The sequence below is a fragment of the Mya arenaria genome, chromosome 6, assembly GCF_026914265.1.
Source record: "Mya arenaria isolate MELC-2E11 chromosome 6, ASM2691426v1".
Classification (NCBI taxonomy): domain Eukaryota; kingdom Metazoa; phylum Mollusca; class Bivalvia; order Myida; family Myidae; genus Mya; species Mya arenaria.
The window spans coordinates 19795824-19816715 of NC_069127.1; the positions used below are offsets into that span (position 1 = coordinate 19795824).

A 20892-nucleotide genomic window follows, 5' to 3' on the forward strand; every position below is an offset into this window, starting at 1 on the left:
CATTCAAGGTCACTGTAAACTTGACCTTTGACTCGATGACTCATAAAATCAATAATGGTCATCTTCTGGTCAGGCCCAATTCAATGTCAAGTTTGAAGACCATAGGTTCAGGCATTGTTGAGATATCACAGAAGATTTGTTAATTTTTTTGCGCTAAATGTTACTGTGACCTTGACCTTGGCCCAATGACCACCAAAACCAAGAGGGGTCATCTACTGGTCAGGCCAACCCATCATGTCAAGTTTGATGACCATAGGTCCAGGAGTTGTCGAGTTTGCTTTCAAGGTCACTGTGACCTTGACCTTTGACCCCTAAAATCAGTAGGGGTCTTCTACTGGTCAGGCTCAACTTCCAAGTCAAGTTTGAGGGCCATGGGTGCAGGCATGGTTGAGTTATCATTTGGACAACCTTTTATCATTCAAGGTCACTGTGACCTTGACCTTTGGAACAATGACCCTTAAAGCCAATAGGGGCCATCTACTTGTCAGGCCCAACTTCCATGTCAAGTATGAGGGCCATGGGTGCAGGCATTGTCGAGTTATCACTCTGACAACCTTTTATCATTAAAGGTCACTGTGACCTTGACCTTTTGCCCGATGACCCCCAAAAACAATAGGGGTCCTCTACTGGTCAGGCCCAATGTCCATGTCAAGTATGAGGGCCATGTGTGCAGGCATTGTCGAGTTATCACTCGGACAACCTTTTACCATTCAAGGTCACTGTGAACTTGACATTTAGCCCGATGACACCCAAAAACAAAAGGGGTCGTCTACTGGTCAGCCCAATCTCCATGTCAAGTATGAGGGCCATGGATGCAGGCATTGTCATTTTATCACACTGACAACCTTTTACCATTCAAGGTCACTGTGAACTTGACCTTTGGCCCGATGACCCCACCAAAAATAGGGGTTATCTAATGGTCAGGCCCAACATCCATGTCAAGTATGAGGGCCATGGGTGCAGGCTATGTCGAGTTATCACAAGAACAACTTTTTACCATTCAAGGTCACTGTGATGTTGACCTTTGGCCCCGATGACCCCCAAAATCAATACGGGTCATCTACTGGTCAGGCCCAACCTCCCGGTCAAGTATGAGGGCCATAAGTGCAGGCATTGTCAAGTTATCACTCGGACAACCTTTTACCATTCAAGGTCACTGTTATGTTGACCTTTGGCTCGATGATCCCCAAAAACAATAGGGGTCATCTACTGGTCAGGCTCAACTTCCATATCAAGTTTGATGACAATAGGTTTAGGCATTGTTGAGTTATCACTCGGACAAGCTTTAAAATTATTTACCATTAAAGGTCACTGTGACCTTGACCTTTGACCCCTTTAATCAATAGGGGTCATCTACTGGTCTGGCACAACCTTCATGTCAAGTTTGATGACCATACGTCCAGGAATTGTTGAGGTATCACTCGGACAAGCTTTGGTCTACCGACGGACCGACCGACCGACCGACATACCGACATGCCTGTGCAAAGCAGTATACCCCTCTTCTTCGACGGGGGGCATAATAAGCTTTTTTGATTGGATCATCACAGTCAAATGAATTAAACATGACAATTCATTAAAATAAAAACCAAAACCTATACAGGGTCTATGAAAAACCTACATATGGCGCCGTTAGGTGTAATCAAAGGAATATTTTTGTGCATGCATAGTATATTTTGGCATGAATTGTAAAGTCAAATATCGTAGAAACGCATGTACTTCCTGTTTTGTTGAGCCTAAATATGTGTATTTATACTGGTTAGCTGTTGAATCTTTATATTCTTGTGATTCTATAGTATAATAGATAACAAACAACACTAGATGTTATGTAAAGTGGTAACATAAATGGTATGCAAAATAGGGTTATTAGTACTGAGTTTTGATCTGGAAGGTTGTATTCGACTCGAGTGGATTTTTGCAGATTCGGATTTCACGAGGCGGAAGCCGAGTGAAATCAAAATCTGCAAAAATCCACGTCAAACTCTTAATTGGGCACTCGTTAATCGGGCGCTGTACAGAATTCCCTTTAACAGTAACTTCTTATTTTGTTTAACCAGTATTGCTAAGCGATATCAAATTGTCAAATTCTGGAAACGATAATTTATGTGTTCTTTGTCTTCGGACATCTTTAGACCATACGTGTTAATGATTATTAAGCTTTAAAAAACATCACAAAGTAAACAGAACTACGGAGGACATATGTTTAAAAATCGATACTAAACTATTGCTGAAAGTATTGCGATATGTTTAATCTAAGGGAAATTTGAAGGTCAAAGAATCATGACATTGAAACGCATGCGAGTCTCATAGAAAGATCGAACAGCCTAACTTAAGATATTGAAATTCGACACAGTATAGACACATTTCAGTACTTTTCTAACAAAATTGCCTTTCAAAATAAAGTTTGATAGTATGAATAGTTTTTTATTTATTATCTTCTGTCAAGATTCACCTGGAAAATGATCAGTTAATGTGTTTATATGATATTAATATATACGAATTCCCAAGCTACAGAAATCGGGCTACTGAATGCCCCCAAGTTTATAATTTATCTATAATGAACTGTATTCCAGGCTTTGGAGAATAAAGATCATCGTTATGAACACAAAACACGACTAGTACATGCGTAAATGAAAAGAGGAAAAAAATGCAATATATATTTACAAAATACTATGAAAAACATAGAAACAAACGACATTTTTAACAATAATGTATTTGATAATGACTTCGAACACACAAGAATCTTATCTTCAAAGCCCCGACACAAAATAAGCTACTCTTATTATAACTTATCTTATTAATCAGATTTATCATCAGAATTAACGAATGACACAGATTTCACTCTTATTTTCTAGCATACTTCGGAATGTAAGCCTTTCGTATGTCAATATACTGTGGACTATATTTCTTCTTGGAAGTCGACCCTCATACATTCCATTTTTCTTATCTGCCGTAATCTAGCCAAGCTTTTAAATACTTTAACAGTCGATTGATATGACTGTACTGTATGCCAATCAACGATACCCGATAATCTACAACGTTGACAATGATTCCGTGGATTATTTTAAATCAAATGAGTGCAAATCGTTCACAAATTGACGGCGCGCGAAATGCTAATTCATTTGATTCTTTTCACGGTATTCAACACATACAGCACAATAAATTTTAATCACAATTGAACTAGCATTGATAAACTATTTACATGGTATCCATGGAATAACTACTGCCCACGGTTCTGCAAGAATGAATGATTAAGTATAAAGTGGCTAATTACTTGTTTACTAGTTTTGCATGAACTTAATATTGTCACCAAAAAGCAAACTTCAGTCACGTAGCGTAGGCAAATTGATCCTTACTCGAATTTCTCATTTTGCCAACGGTGGGTACCGGGGACCTCACTGGATTACAATTTGTAAAAGGACACAAAAGAGTGACTTCATTGTCAATATTAGAAATGAAAACAAAAATTCTTTCAAACGCGGTATAAAATAACTTCAACTAGCGACAAATATTGCATCAGAAAACATATATATAACATATGCTATAAATGAGTAAGTTCCATACAAATAGGTCTTGCGAGAAAATGACAACTGTATACCAGGCTTTCCAAAGATATTTATATGCAAAAAAAGCTGATGATAGGACAGGAGGGAAGTTTCCACTTCTATGTTGTAAACGTTTTACACAAACACTAGCACGAAAAGTCTGAAGATATTTGAGGGAAACTTGTTTGTTATAACTAAATACAAAGAAATTACAGTAAGTTTTATTGTAAGCTGATTTGTTTAGTTTGTTGCTATAGTTTTGAAGTTAAGGACTTTGGACAGGTCTTTAGAATTAAATACGCTACAAACTTAAATTAGATCTATGTCCACATTCTATTATTAGGCATGATTTTCGTAAACATAACCTGAGAAAAGATGCATTTTGATATCAACAACATCCTCCTCCTCCTCCTCCTCCTTCTCATCATCATCATCATCATCATCATCATCTTCATCATCATCATCATCATCATCATCAGCAGCAGCAGCAGCAGCAGCAGCAGCAGCAGCAGCAATAGCAGCAGCAGCAGCACCACCACCACCACCATCATCATCATCATCATCATCTTCTTCTTCATTTTCTTTTCTTTCTCTCTCTTCCCCTTCTTCTTCTTCTTCTTCTTCTTCTTCTTCTTTATCAATTGCTTTCTTCTTAATTTTCTTTTCCTCTCCCTATTTCTTTTTTATTCTTCTTTTTCCTGATTATTACTTCTTATTCACCAGACTCATTATCTTCATCTTCTTTCTTGTTCGTCCTGCTTCTCTATCTCTCCCCGACTTAAATGAATCTACAAGGCAAGCCCAGCGCCGTAGCCAACAACATAACGAAGACCTACACGTTCACATGTGAAAAGGCACTAAAGGTTATGATGAATAAGATCATAAACATAATAGACAGACAACACAAGTACACGCGTTCCTCTTTATTTTATGTTGCATGGTATGTGGTTGCCGACTTGGAACGATCAGCAGAATATAATTTTCACTCGATAGACCCAAACCACAAGGAAAAACACATAAGCTGGTCTTTCTTCGAAACAAATGCAAAAGGAGATGTTATTTTGTAATAAATTATATTTATCATGGATATATAAGATGTCGTGGTATTTGAATGGTCTTATATTGTTATTGCTGTTTCGTATATTGTTGCATATTAAGCATATGTTAATTTTTCAACCCAAGAGAACCCCATGCTGTTATAAAGAAAATGCTCTATAATAATAATTTATTATATGACTGAATTTGATTTTGCATTTGAAACCATTTATGTTATTGTTTTTAAAATAATAACAATGATTAAGTTGGCAGTTTTCAGAATTTCGTTTTTAATAGTAACAGGTAATGCTAATACTTGATCTCATGTTTGTAATCTTACCGAGCCAACATTGTCGTAAACAGTTTATAAACATTCACTTCCGCGCGTATTACAGTTGTAAACTCATGTATTAAGACTGAAACTACTTTTAAAAGCAAAATAAAGCAAACGTTGACGTTTAAGGCAATGAGAAATGCTTTAGACTTTGATAACTGTATTTAAGGAGGTTCAAGACAATGCCGGCCATTATCTAAATATATTGTTAATATTTATTTGAAGTGTGTGTAGATCATGTCAATTTAGGCCAACACTGACACCTTTTCCCCGCACGAGCCACTTTTGACAAATCGGTCAAGGTAAGTCGTACGTCATCGACATATAGAGAGTCAAGATCGAACCCTCTTTTTTTCTACGCGAGCCATTTCATTGGTTTCAAATCAAACCTTAATTCATTACCATTCAATCATTTATCTCATTGAAAGTTTTGTAAGCAGCGCATCTAGTTTAAGCCAGTTTGGGCGGATTGTATTGTATAAAAGCAGTTTTCAATGAATTCAATGAATGCGTATTCTTATGTGTAGTAAAGCGAATGATTGATCAATATAAGATCTATTATACCACTTATTGTGTCCTTGATGACGTTCGTTTAGTAGTACATAACCCTACAGTGTTTGTATAAGCTGCTTGATATTCCCACTTTCATGTTGGTATATTGAAAATAAAACTGATGATGTCATTTAGATGTTTGCATATTTTGATGTTCATTATATGGTTGTGTATTGACTTTCCTTATTTAAGAGACAACATATTTCATGAGCCGATCATTTTTGTTTTTGTATTGACTTTTAACAACAACATTTCGTTGATTCATGTTGTTTTGTAGTGTTTGTACGCTCTATTTTTATTGTTTAGAGGTTGGGTTATGATATTGTGTCTCTAAACAAAGTTATACCTTTGAACCATTGACATCAGATTGTGTTCCGGTATCATCAATTTTAATTGCAGGAGATAAACGCGGGTCTGTTATACAGTAATATAGGATATAATGTATTAGCCATTAATGGTATTTTAATAATCAAATCGCTAGAGTTGTTACTCTTCTGATTCTGTGTAAAAAAATAAGTTGCTCTTTTGTAACTTTGCTGAGAATATCGAAGAAGTACGTAGCAATATATTTATAATACAAGTGTGTTAATTAACTTTTTTATCAAAACTAAAAAGTGTTTACAACAGCTCTTTATGCAAAACATATATTCATATTATAATAATAAATTATATACGTTTAATATCATACACACTTATTTTAAACAATTCAATGTATCATTGATTAGACAAAGTTTGCATACAATCATCAAAAAACACAGGCAGAGGTTTAATCCTCATTCCTTAACACAGTCCACTGTTTTATTGATACACATGAAAAGCGGAATGTTGTGGACCGATATCATCAATATAACATGATCTTAAAATGCGTTTGCAAAAGTTTTGCGATAAGTGTGTTTCATTGTTTTGTATAATCGGTCTCGTGTCTATTCTTCTGAGATTTGTTCTCTGTACATTACTTCTTTGTAGCTCTGCTGGTACTGATAAAATACTTCATCCACAGGACTGTCATGTGGTCGTTCATTTCTTCATAGTGCGACACAGTGCTACTTTTGTCTATGTCTTCAAAATGAAAACATTCTTCCTGATGTATTGCTTGTTTATGCTCAGGTTATATATTTGCTGTCGAATGTTTTATCACATTTGGTGCATGAATACAAACAGTCTGTGATTGACGATGCACTATTCAAAAACATCGTCAAAATCTGGTAGATTTCTTGCTTTTGTTTTTTTTTTCTTTGTCTGCTTGCGTTTGTCATGCCTGTTTTCTTGTTGTGCTGATAAAACGGGCTTTTTTTTGCATTTTACTTCCAAATACGTTTCACTTTTAATCTTCTGTTCTGAGAATCTGCTGCAGTTCTGACAGGGTGTGCAGTTATGAGCCTACGTTCCACCTCTTATTTCAACTTGCAGATAGTTAATGAATGGACTTAACTTTGACTTGGGACTTTCAACTCATCTAAAATTGAGTCACTTCTAATGTGACACAAACGCAATATTCCCCTATCTTAGTAATACTGCAAATATCAAGAACATCTCACACAGGGGAGACTATCCACTGTGCAAGCCATATTTCCAAACTCTTGAAAACACAGTTATTTCTCTAGACTAAATCAACCTCTAACGCCAGTGTTCTAAATTTCAAATCAGTTTTCCAAATCCCCTGTCTATTTTTTTCATTTTACTAAAAAATGCTTCTCGGTCGGTATATTAAATCGATAACTTCATCGTTAAACGCACCATTGTTACACAAAAATGCACATAACGATGACGATTTGCTCTATCGTTAGCCAATTTCGTAATAACCCATAAAAGATTGCAATTGGCGGCATAAACAATCCTTATTGACCACTCAAGTTTCCTGCGAATGCATATGTACCTGAACAATTCGGATTCCCAAACCTTTATTATATTTTGGTAATTTTGCATTATAAAATGATGCAATCAAATAAACTTGTAAATGGCCGAACCTCCAAACAACCATTTGTAAAATACCATAGAATATTCCCCAATCTGAAAACCTTGACAAATAATCAGCCTTGTCATTTTCAGACCTAGGTATCAACTCCATTTCAAGTGAAATAGAGTTTGCCATGCAATCCTGGAAAATACAGTACGCAACATCCTGCAATCCTCTTTTCATGGAACTTTAAAGAGCAATTGATCGGACACCTTGATTATCAGTATACCATTTAACCATTTGGTGCCTCACAATATTTAACAACGACAACAATGCTCTGACACTGCAACTAACTCACGCTTTGTTTACCGTTTTATACTTTATTTGACCAGGCGATACCCCATTTACAGTACTAACCTCATACCCTGCAAATTCAATCTTACTTTATCTGAATACACTACTTTAATACATATTTACGACTGCTTCAACTTTTTGTTATTTATTAATGTGAACTTTTGATTCCAACAGATTCTACAAAGAAGAAAACAATTGTTCTTAGCTCTCATCGTCCAAACAAATGTACGAATCCCAATGGCGAACATTCAAAACGTCTGCACTCAAATATATAGTCATTATTTCAGAAATATTCCCATTGACAACGGCCATCGAAATAAACTGTTTTGCTATACTGGCAACTTTTCTAACAGAAACACGAACCTTTTAATAAGCCAAAACAATCAACTCCCTAATAGTTGAATATGGTTTACTCAATCTTCGGTTTGGTATAGAAATGGTACCTTGCAAAGTATCAAGATCACAGGCCCGAAAATTCCATAGTTTGCACAGGGTTCCATATGAATTTTGTCGGATTTGGAATGAAGTCGGATTTCAATAAATCATTCTTACTGTGAGTACTCAATCCTATTTCACTGTCATAGGTGCTCGAACAACCAAGGTAATCGTTGAGAAACATTGCAGCCATTTAACCTTCTCCGCGCCATTTTTTAATCAATGGTTGGCATAACTAGCTAAATTAATAACATGTGGAAGATAATCCGAATTGCAAAACCTCAAATCTATACTCAGGATTATCTCCCTTGTCATACCATGAACATCCTAATTTCTTTGTATGAGGATCGTAGATCTGCACAAAATGATAAGCACTTGTAAGATCGCGCTTTATCATGTAAGATCCTTTCTAAATGAATGCCAATGAAGTTTTCATATCTGACAGACTGCTTCCACAAATGTTTATTAACCTCTCTTAAATCTAATATCAAACTTTTTACCAGAATTTCGCACTAAAACTGTAAAACGATAACCGCATATGAAGGTTCACTACATTTTTCTATTTAACATCTAGTATCTAGTAAATTTTGTACTGTCTCAGTAAGAATTTCCGGCTCTGAAATAGTGGACTTGTAACTTTTATAGAAAGATTCTTCTGGCTCCGAGTATAAAGGAATCGTGCAACCATTGTTTATGATTTCCCTCATAAAATCATAAGTGGCAATGCTTTGCCAAAAATATTAACGATCCTTGAACCTACTCTGAACAATGTTATATAAGCGGACGTGAAGCCTTGACCGTAACCAGAAACGTTGCTAATGGCGTCCGTAGGGAAGAAAACGACCCCGCCCGCTCCCTCAGGAAACATATTGTAAAAATAATGCTTGCCTAAGTCCTTGATCACACAGTCACTATAAATACATGCCGTCTTGCCCGCATACGAAAACTGGAATTAACGTACCAGGTTTTCAATCAGTGTCACAATATATTACAAAACAAAAACCATTTAGGAAACATTATTGACAATACTAATTGTAATAGTCATCCACCTTATCAAACATTAGAACTTCGACCAAAACCACAGCGCTTCTTGTTTGCATATATATATATCTATATTTACCAACGACAGCGCCATGCGTTCAATGGTTCTTTCTGAGGTTAATATGGCAATTGTCTAGTTATTCATCAATTAACAGAACGTTTATGTCCTTAGCTTTAGGTTGAGTTGGACTCGGGAGCGTGGCTAAATTGCAATATGTGTGATACAAAACAATTATGGCCAATTGCTTCCTTTGAACTTTTACTTTTTCAAAAGAGTCTAACATCTCACAAATTACTTGGTCTTTGTTGAAGTTTGAATTTAAAAGGTATATATTTATCATTACCAATAAAAGATTATAACTTTACATGTACGAAGTAATACAACATGTTAATCTAAACATGAACAGATTTGAATGAAAATCGATGCATTCATTTGTCTACAGATCCTGTATCTGTGTGCCATACATGTGTTGTACTTTTGGTTTGGCATTGTGGACGAGTTGCATTGTTGGAAAGAGGAAATAAGAAGCGTAGACTTATGACTTTAATTAGAACAAGAAATGTGTGCAGTGTAACAATACAGTTTATATGGTATAAAAACTAATTAGTTGGTACGAAATATGCAGAAATGGACCTTATATCTAGGATGTGCAAAACACATGCAACCATTGGATATGAGCATTATCAAAGTACTCAAACCATGAGTTTTGGTTTGAAAATGGACAGACCGTATGTGTTGGTATCATTCATAAGAGTGGCGGACATGTTATAGAAACTGAATACATAAAAAACAGTATAAACATCACATCACTTATAAGCCTTAACACATAATTGTTAAACTCTAGGTTGAAACATACGAGTAGAAGACAAAATTAAATTGTGCTTACTTGAAGAGATATAGCCCATACAATTTTGGGTTTTTATAGGTAAACCGAAATTGTGGGTAATACAGTCATTAAGAACACCGCATTGACACAGGCACGGTTTAAGGTGAAGAATATGTGGTATTGAGGAGTAAGATGAAGGAATTGAAAGGTCCAGATTAGCCCATGCTATTCAACGTTCCTCTGAAGTTTCATGCGTGTAAATGTAATACTTTTTGTACTAGATTTTGTATTCATATCGACTTCTAAATGAAATAAAGGCGCAACCCATATTTATTTATGTAATAAAGTCCACATTAATGTTTTTAAAGCAAAACTGCGATCGCTCGAGTACTTATTATGGCAGATTTAAGTTTCGCAAACTCAATTGGCGCATCTTGTCTGTCTCGCGAAACTGTTCAAACTTTAAATTATCTTCTCATTTGTCTTTATCAACTATCGTCGGTAAAATGAAATCTAAATTGATGCTAATAATATGGTTCTCATTAATCTGAATTTTATTTTAATGTTTAACTCTAGTTTGAATTTATTCTAGTGTAAACAGTTAATATTCTGTTTAAAATGTCTTTGTGAGATTACATTTTACCCATCACGGTTGACAGGATGAAAAATCGCAAGACGCATATTACTAAACCAGGTTATTTGAGTGTTTTAATGACGCTCTTAGTAGGTTTAATCATACGGAAAAGATGATAGAATCTTAACGGAGAAATAAACTTCCTTGTTCTTTGTTGTTGAGCTGGTGAAGGAATATGCCCTCTTGTGGTTAGTACATTTGTTTTGTCATCTCTTATTACAATTTTAAATTGATTATGATAATACTAATGAATAAAAGTGAACGTCACATACCTCCTTGCTATAATTATAGGGCATCTGTTTTGCATTTAAATATAACGTGTTTTATGAAACTCAAGAAAAATATTATGCATTCTGTCGATTAAATATTTTGACTTTTGTATGTCAGTAAGAAAGCTTAATAGATATCAAGATATCATTTTTAATAAAAAGACGCAGAACACCAGTAAAAGGACACAAAGACCAATGTGAAAAACCAAAAACATCGTGTCAAAGCATTACGAGACGACGTTGGTGTAACGCATACATATAACGAATATATGGCTAATTAGTAAAAATGATTAAGCATGTGTATCGGCGCTTTTACAAAGGGCATGTATATGTGTGGAGAGCCAAGGTATCGCAACCGGATATTTTTGTTTGTATTTCACTCTGTGAATTCTGTGATGTCTGGATGTATGCATTCACGTCTCAATATTCCCAATCCCCTGTCTCTGTCGGTATAGAAAAAAATCGTTATGCCGCTTAGGGTAAAAAATACAGTGGAAAAAACAACAACAAGGACATGCCCTGTAGTCGAAACTCTAAATATAATCCCAGTTCAGGGACACAATGCAAGGACCAATACGACAATGATCTATAGACACACACAAACCAACATCACATACACAAATACAAACACCAAAAACAAACTTACACCACAGACACAAATATAACACCACTAACAAACCATACACTCAAGCTATAATGCAACAAATGGGCGTTGGAATACTATACTATTTAGCTAATTATTAAATTATCAATAAATCTATATTGACATGGTCATTCTGTATTGATATTTTTATTGTGAGCTTTTAAAGTTTATTTGGTGACCTTTTAACATTGTTTTTAACTTTCAGGACCAAATAGAACCAATCTGTTTCTTTTTGTCCAGCATACAAAATGTGTGAGAAATATAGGATCTAATTGAACATTTATATGAAACACCAAAAAAAGTCACAGAGTACAGCCAAATAATTAAATACATTTCAATAACAACTCTAAGACAAAATAGAAACTTCAGTAATGAAGAAAAAATACATACCCAGCACATGATGTGTAAAGTTTAATATTTACTTTAAGTAATATTACAATCATATCTGCATCAAATCAGTATTTTTCAAAACCATGACATGTCAACTAATCATGTGACACAAACAACAATGCTATTTAATAACTTAAAATTATAACAGGTTACATACCACATATTTTAATAGCCAAATATGATCTAGATTTTAATGAACTTTTCATTAATATTAAAAAAGAATTCATCATTTTCTGTCATTTTTTACTATTAAACATTAAAAGAAAATGATGACAGTTTACAATCTACTTTTACATGTGACTTATCACATGTATACATAATACAATGCTTGAAATCAACATTATTGATACAAGGTGTAAATAAAATTTAACTATGTAATTTAAAAGCAAAAAGAACATGAAGCGTGCGGAAACGCCCGTCCTTAAAGGGTAAAATTGACGACGTTTTATTATAACAATTAAACACTATAAATGGACCCTTAAGTACGGCAGTTTGATGTTGATAAGTTATATCTATTACTTCGTCATTGGTATTCCAACAGTAAGATTTTTCCCAATAGTTCTTCACTTTATCACGTTTGAAATTGTGTTAATAATAGATGACATAATAATCCATATTACATGCACATTTAAATAAGAGGATATTTATTTCACATTTTTAATGTGGTTCATCTTAAAGCGTCTTGTTCCCGTCCCTGTGGACCCTGGTCTGCGTGTAGTGTTACCTGCGGAATTGGGAACCGGGGAAGAACAAACGATCGTGGATGCATGGACGTGGATATATGCACCCAGCCGATATGCCCAGGTAGGACGTAACATAAAACTTAAAGAGACACTATATTAAAAGTACAGTAAAAACAGTAAAAGGTTATATATCAAAGGAATGTTTGTTGTGATCTTTGATCAATTATTTGATATTTGCCATTGTCTCAAATATATAATAAAAAAACTCCTCACTTTATTTAAATTATGTTTAACATACATTAAATAATCATCTGATTTAATTAAAGAACCATAGGCCCTTACTTATACAGATTAAATTGTTCTGAAAAAGTCTTAATCATTTATAAAGGATATATATATTACTTTATAATAAAGGAACTATTTTCATTATCGTTCCTTTCATTCAAAAGTTTCAAATGAAATTCAATATCATACACAGTCTGAGGAGGTGTATTTTCAAATGATCCATTTATTCGCGTCATACTCCAGCGCTCCGCTTAACGATAGGTACTTATGTAATGTATACGATCGTTTTAGCGATATAACCTTTTTATATACATTACTTATGAAAACAGTTATCATCCAATGCTATTAACAAAAAAGGTTTGGGGTGCAATCTTGCTGGATCGGTCAGTGAAAGGAATATGCCCTCCGTGCAGTTTTTCATAACACACATACTACCCACATCAATATTCTTGCTCATACTTAAATATGTATAATATACAGTTTTGGGCCACACTCTTGAAAAGCCTTCAAAACATATGTACTTTTGTGACACACACACCATCTGGTAGAGCAAAGCCTCTAGTTTGAAAATAAAAACAGTTTTTGGACTAAAAGTCATTATGAACATTTTATCCATGGATAGCCTGTGGGTCAAAATTTTACTATAAACTCTGGAAAAAGGATCAGATATGAGTATATTCTAATTTTGAGGGATATACATTATTTTGTCAAAAAGTTTACAATTAATGCTAATTGTATGTATGCCACTTAAGCATCACTATATTTTAGTTCAGTATGTATTACTTTCAGTTAAAACCTTATATACAAACTTATATACAAACTGATGAAATAAAATGAACAAAAATCATTTCCCTCCGTCTTTCGTTTTTAACTCACTTGAACAATTTCGATCGAGCGAGCGTTGTTCAAACATAGTTTGATTGTTTTCAAAATTGACGTTAGTATTTATAGAAAAACGTGAAATCAGTAATGAACCAGGTAGAAAAGTAGGTCACTCGGTGAAATATTGGAAATATAACTTTGTAACTTTTAGACGCGACAATTTCAAACTACTTTTAATAAAAAAGGTCAGACCAATCATGCCGAAGTTTATTATCTACACACAAAATCAAAATAATAAATTAAATTTTCCTTTCTATATCATGTTCAATTCCATGTAGAGTCAAGAAGCCACTGTCTTAAAAGATCGTATAACATCGGTAGCACTAGATGAAATAAATGTTTCAACCAAACGATCGTGAAACTTGATTGATTAAATTGTTTGGCTCTTTGTCATCTTGGTTAAAGTTAATTAATTAAGACGTGCTCTGACAACCCAAGGAAACTCGGGACTACTTCAAAACAGCCCAAGCTGTGCCTTAGCTACATTTAAACATACAATTACAATATAATGGCTTTGTAGAACTACCTAAGGTCACTTCAGAACTACCAAGAGCACCTTAAATCTAACAAAAACACATTAGAATTACATAAGGACACACTATCCATTACGTCCTAAGTACACTCTAGGACTATCCATGGTCAGTTCATGACCACCAAACGAAACCCATGACCTACCATTGACATTCCAGGACTACAAAAGGACACCCAATGACTACCTCAGGACATCAAATGACTACACCTACCAAAGGACATCCCAGCAATACTTAAGGACATCCCAAGACTTGCCAAGGAAATTAAAGACAACCTTGAAATTCCCAGGAATCTTGACAATTAATTTGTATATGCATATGCGTCTCAAAGAAATACCAAAAAGTCAAAACAGTTTAGGAATCCGACATAAATATGATAATTACACATTTCAGTTCGTTTATTGACAACAGTTTCTTACCTATCTGTAAAACACTGCAATAATCTAAATTTAGTAAAACAATTTCTTTTTAAATGACCTTTACATTTTAATACAGTAGACGTTTTCAACAGGTATCAACTGTGCCTATTGTGTTTTGTTTTATTTATCTTCAAAGAATCAGATAAACTTTCAACTAAAATACGTTGTCTTATTTCCTGTGGTTACGTTAAGTCTATCCCTAATATACCTGAGGTCATGAGGTTGGAAATGATTTTCGGAGTTCAATTATGTGTTCGTTTCTTTTTATAGTTTTAAAACCATACCCATTGAAATATATATATATTGTATTTTGCATTATGTAATGAATTTCTGCGAGGAATTTTTTTTTTTTTTATTCATATTTGGCGATACAAGATTACAATCAAACGATGTGTTTGCAGTACTAGACACTCAGGAAGTTAAACGAAGTATCGTGCAAAGAATATCTGCCAGAACATTTATTTTTTTATTTTTGTCATCTTGGGTCTCTTAATAACAAGTATAAAAGTGTGTGTAAACAAGGTACTGTGTTTTGTATAAACATGAAACTCTTTTGCATATGCAAATTAACATATTGCCATAAATTGTTGGTTTTCCATCGTAGAAACAACATCATTGACGACCCAAGGAATATACAAAGGATCAGACGGAATAACTAGCACTGTAGCTTCAACGTCTGTCTACAATTCAAGTGCAAAAGCGAGTTCGAAAGTCGCAGGTTGTAAGCCCATTTTTGCAACATTTGATCATACTAAAAGCATCGGATAAACTTTCAACTAAAACGTATTGTGTTATAATTTGTAATTAAATCCCTAAAACACCTAACGTCATTTGTTGAAAATGACTTTAAGTGTTCAATCATGTGTTTATGTGTCATTGAAGTATATAGATACAGTAAATCTGCGGTCGTTCTAACAGGCGGTCGTTCGTGAACCGCTGGTCCTTCCTGGTCGAAGCTTAGTACTGAACATTTTTCCTTCTATTTTCATATAAAATATACCAACACTGCATCGAAATCTAAATAAGTCGAGGTGCCGAGCACAATAGCCGGTCCCAAATACACAAATCATGAACAACACCTTATGACTCCCTCGAGGTCATAATTTCACACTTTTTCCCGAACGCGTGTCCGAAATAAAAAAAGCATTTGTTAAGAGTAATTTTGATAAGGTGTGACAAAAACTGTTAATACTGTTTACGCATGGCCGCTATAAGTTTATAAAGTAATTTGAGAAGTTATGTAAGTATGATTTTATTACGCACTGTCAAAGTTGCTTGTTTAGAAAATATGCTTTTGATAAAAATAAACTTTACTAATTAAAGGTATTGGGTTTTCTTTTACATTAAGTATAAGACAGCCTTTTAACATATGAGCGATATCCACAACGCAATACATAATCGGTGTCGAAGTAAACATTCAGTTTGACGACTTCAAACTTAAAAAACAACAGTGAAAGACAATTCATAGCAGACTGGGAAATGGAAACTTTGGTCGTTCGAAACATCGGTTCCTTCAAGGTCTTAGCTCGGACCCTGGCGCCCTCGAGCGATCGCAGCTTTACTGTTTTGGGGATATCTTTTTTAAGCACTGGTTTAAAAACTACAACTTGTTTATTATGGATTTTTTTATGAATACCTTTGGTGATCTAAGGATTTTTTTTCATATTTTGCAAGACCAGATCACAATCAAACAAAGTATGTGCGGTACTAGACACTCAAGAAGTTTAAAGAAATATTGTGCAAATAATATCTGCCAGAACACCTTTTTTTATTATTTTTGCCATTTTAAACAAGATACTCTGTTCTGTATGGACATTCATCACTTATGCAAATTCCGATTTATATATTTATATTGAATTTGATTTTCCATCGTAGAAACAACAACATTAACGACCCAAGAAATATACCGAGGAACAGACATAACAAAAAGCACTGTAGCTTCAACACTTTTTGACACATCAAGTGCAACAGAGCGCCTAAAGATCGCAGATGGTTAGCCCATTTTTGAAACATTTGATATCACTAATAACAACTTAAGATGTGATATTTAGAGAAGAATAATACCATAGCAATAAAGGACTCGGCTAATTACTTATGTGAATCTATGATTCAACTAGAATGAGAACAGTAGTTTAAATGCAAAGTAATCCAAAATACGATGATTTGATTGATTATATTTTAAGAACAATACCACAAAACCTGGTTAAAGGAAAACCACAAGACAAACAAATATGATTTCATTTCACACAGACACACACACTCGCACGCATGCACGCACACATGCACGCACTCACGGACGCACGCAATATCCCATCTTAACATTTTCATCTTGACAGCCCGAGACACGGGAGATGGCCTGTTACCAGTGAAGGTTGCTGTACCGGTCGGCGTGTGTCTATTTGTTGCAGTTATATTGACAGTGTTTCTTCTAAAGCGGTAAAAAAGTCATTTTCAGTCCCTACACATATTGTTTTTATTAACAATACTTATAAGAAATAATTAAAGTTTTTGAATATCAAAGTATATTGTGTCTATTTAAGCATATCTTATTAATTAGTTGTATAAGATCTCATTATGATTACATAAATTTCCATATTCAGAATAAATAAGGTAAAAATAAAGTAATATAGTTTCACTTCTAAATGTCAAAACTTTGTAATAGAAGCAATATAACCTGTAATAGTATGCATTCACAGTTAGCATATAACTAAATACATTTGACAGACGAAGCCATCGGAAGACGACAAAGGATGGTGAAAACATCGATGCCCCGACCGAACTTAAAAATATTTCGGGTTGCGTCACTATAACAAGGGAGGCTGAAGTCAATGCTTCTGACGTCATCGATCCTGACATCGATAGATCTTCAACATATGATATCAACCCTTTATACGACTCTTCAAATACTGAGAATTACTATAATCATGTGAGGAGAAATGAAACAGACATATATCCGGAATATACTTGCGTTGTTAAACGCAAGCATGAATCGAGCAATCAAAACGAATACACAATTTTTAACGGTGGAGTGGGAAATGAAAAAAACTAACCAAATTTACAATAAAGATCACCTTCGACAAAAGGGCATTCCCTGAAATGTTCGAACATTATGTTTGATGATTCACTTCTGATTAAGGAGTAACTAAAATGCAATGTGAAATTCATTTGACACGTTTGTTATTGACAACCAGCTGAAATATCTTATTGTACATGTTTATATTTAAATTTTGTTTCTTTTGAAACAACCGGACGAAACATATTTTATATGACATAATCTCTATTTCACAGTTTGATAAGTGTATCCAATGTTTAAAACCGTGGTATTTGTATGCCATATAATCCATTCAATTCAATATACTCGATCCCGTAGCACGTAAACCCACACCATATCGTTCCCAATTCAAAACTCAACCCTAGTTAAGATATCTAGCCAAAGAAAAGCTCCGACACCAATGTCATCTTTAAATACAGTTCCATGTTTCATACTTTAATAACTATATACATCTAGTGTTAGTAAACACAACTCTCCCTGTACAAAAACCTGCTAACTAAAAACTAAGGATAACATTAGTCAGAGGTCGGAGCTCATTAGCAGCTCTGAGTATACATTGAGTAACACGTTTTATGAATAATACCAAAGATTCTTAATATTACGAAACGGATGAACACAAACATTCATAGCGATTAAAGTTATTTCACTGTGGTCAATGCAATTTGTTGGCTTTTACTTTGTGTAATGCGTCATGCCCATTAACACATTTGTACGTTTTCCTACGTTTTGAGCTATATATGTAACTATTTTGCACATATTCTTGCTGACATATAATCATATGCATCTGCAAATTAACAAAAAGGTGATGGAAATATTTCCTAAACAAAATACGTCTTAAGTCAAACAGTGTTAAATGATGTATCCATGATTGTCAAACTATTTATCGTATTCACGAATAAACAAATATTTAACAATTCAAACTGTATATGTTATCCTTTGGGCGACAGCATGTTCGCCAACCTGTTGAAAGCTGTAAACAATTAACATTCACATTTTGCCAGCTTCGATTTTATGGTGAATAATGAAAACTCCCGTTTTCATATATGTATACATACACAAAGACACGCTAACATTTAATTCCAAACATATTTACAAATGCTCGCTGTTGAAACGGTTTAGAAATAAGCGGAGTTGTTTTGGGAATCTTTGGATGTCCTAATGTGGCCATAAAGAGAATACCTTTAATTTTAAAAATCAAAATAATTTCATTTTGAGATTATCATTCTTAATGGTATATATACACACATGTCACAATTTATCGTTCATAATGAAATATACAATCACATCTGAAAGAATGTATCTTATAGGTAAAGACACATTGATGCGGGCTACTTCTCAGGCATAATGATGCCCCATGAGATCAAAATTACATCCAAAGATTACAAAAACATGACAACAAGCTGTTTAAAATACAGAACGATATAGGTTTAATTTACCAAAAAAGTCTATATGCGATGATATAATAAGCCATGTACTTATGATAGCGATTGACCTTTTTCTCCGCTGGCGCGCACAGAGGTCGCATTGCCAACGCAATGGTTATCGGGGCCTCTTGCCCGGCGATCGTTCGCCGTTCTCTGAGATGACATTACGTCATTATCGTGCTTATACGGCGCATCTACGGCACGTCTTATGCGTCTTCGTCTCATTGTAATTAAGTTAAAAGACAAGTACAGGGAATGCAGTTTCTTCAAATATTTATTTTAAGAGTATTGCAAGGTGTGGAATTGATTATAGAATATAATATGACTGAATTATATATTTCCGACTAAATAGATGTTAAAATAACAAAACAAAACATGACGAATGATACATACAACTAAGATATATACTTTATGTATACCGACAATATATTTGACATTATTATGAATGAAAAAAAGAGTATGGAGTAATTTAACAAAATAAGCATATTAGAGTGTGATTCTGAAATGCTTGGGTTTATTTTGAAAAAAACACAACAACACGCTACGGTGTTAAAAGAAATTGTTAGACAAGAACGTATTCGCTTGTGATAGTTCAAGGATACGTGGTACGTTGATAATGAAGTTAAAAAAATCCAACAGTTTAATTAGTATGAAATGGCCATTCGAACACATAATTCATTCGCAGATTTGGAGCATATATAGATACGTTTTTTAACATCTGAAATAAATAACAACGTCTTAAGAACAAGGGCGTCAGGGCTGTTATAATAGGTCGTGTTTAACGTATGACTGTGTAAATGGCGAAAGGCCGAACGAAACTTTACCATAAAAATACTTATTTCAATCATAAACAAACGACAATGATACTAGAAGTCATGGTCTTTATTAAATAAAAAATATTCGAAGTAAATATGATTGCTTTCAAAATATTATCCTAAATAAATAATTATAGTTTGAAACACATAAAATAGTGTTAAATAGCACTTATAAAGGTTATTACGTGAAATGAAGCAATTCGTTTAACACATTGTACATTTAATGTCGTCTGCTGTACTAAGCATGTTCATCAAAATATAATGATGTGGTATCTATAATCGCATTCGGATGAAAAGAAAACATAAAAACCGACAACTAACAAAGGAGCTTCTATAACAGTAGTATCATGTGTTATAAAGCATCAAACCCCAGTCACACAAGGGCCGCATTCCCTAAGCGTTCAAGAAACATCAAGAACGCCGTTAAGGAAATTCCGTTTGTTGTGTATTTAACTTCAGCCAATAGCGAAACCTCTTGCTGGCTGATAAGCCACGCCTCTGTACTACTACATGCTGCATGCTATCACAGTAGTTCAGTTCTCAATGACTGTTCTCAAGTACTAGTAATAAACCGTAAAACTGTTATTATTTCTTGTTGTAAACACAACACCGTTAAGTTGATAACCGGAACTGGCATACTAGGTTGACTATTATTATGTTGTTTTCGCAGTAGCATGGTTATGCCGTCTATATGATAAAATCATGTCTGTATTCCAGTGCACATAATGACTAAATTTAACAATGTTAAATAAATATAGGATATTACACGGATTATTCAGTAGGAGAATCGAAACGTAATATTGATAAAATGACACAAAGACCAACTGACCAAAGAAACAAGTTAGAGAT

At 34.3% G+C, this 20892-nt stretch overlaps 1 protein-coding gene across 2 annotated transcripts; it reads left to right on the plus strand.

The window, feature by feature from the left end:
- Positions 1–10755: 10755 nt before the first annotated feature.
- On the plus strand, positions 10756–18159 carry LOC128236723 (uncharacterized). 2 transcript variants are annotated; one of them, XM_052951792.1, is made up of 6 exons: positions 10756–10839; positions 12632–12757; positions 15357–15470; positions 16628–16744; positions 17089–17188; positions 17477–18159. In XM_052951792.1, exons 1-6 carry the CDS (start codon positions 10827–10829, stop codon positions 17799–17801), a joined length of 795 nt encoding a protein of 264 aa, XP_052807752.1. In that variant the 5' UTR covers positions 10756–10826; the 3' UTR covers positions 17802–18159. The 2 variants fall into 2 exon arrangements, with proteins under 2 accessions (XP_052807752.1, XP_052807753.1); XM_052951793.1 differs by lacking the exon at positions 16628–16744.
- The last annotated feature ends 2733 nt before the right edge of the window (positions 18160–20892 follow it).

What these genes read in the sequence shown, in the direction of transcription:
- LOC128236723 (XM_052951792.1), top strand. An exon ending in CACCCAGCCGATATGCCCAG is followed by an intron (nt 12,758 to 15,356) that starts GTAGGACGTAAC and finishes TTTCCATCGTAG; the next exon opens with AAACAACATCATTGACGACC. An exon ending in AGCGAGTTCGAAAGTCGCAG is followed by an intron (nt 15,471 to 16,627) that starts GTTGTAAGCCCA and finishes TTTCCATCGTAG; the next exon opens with AAACAACAACATTAACGACC.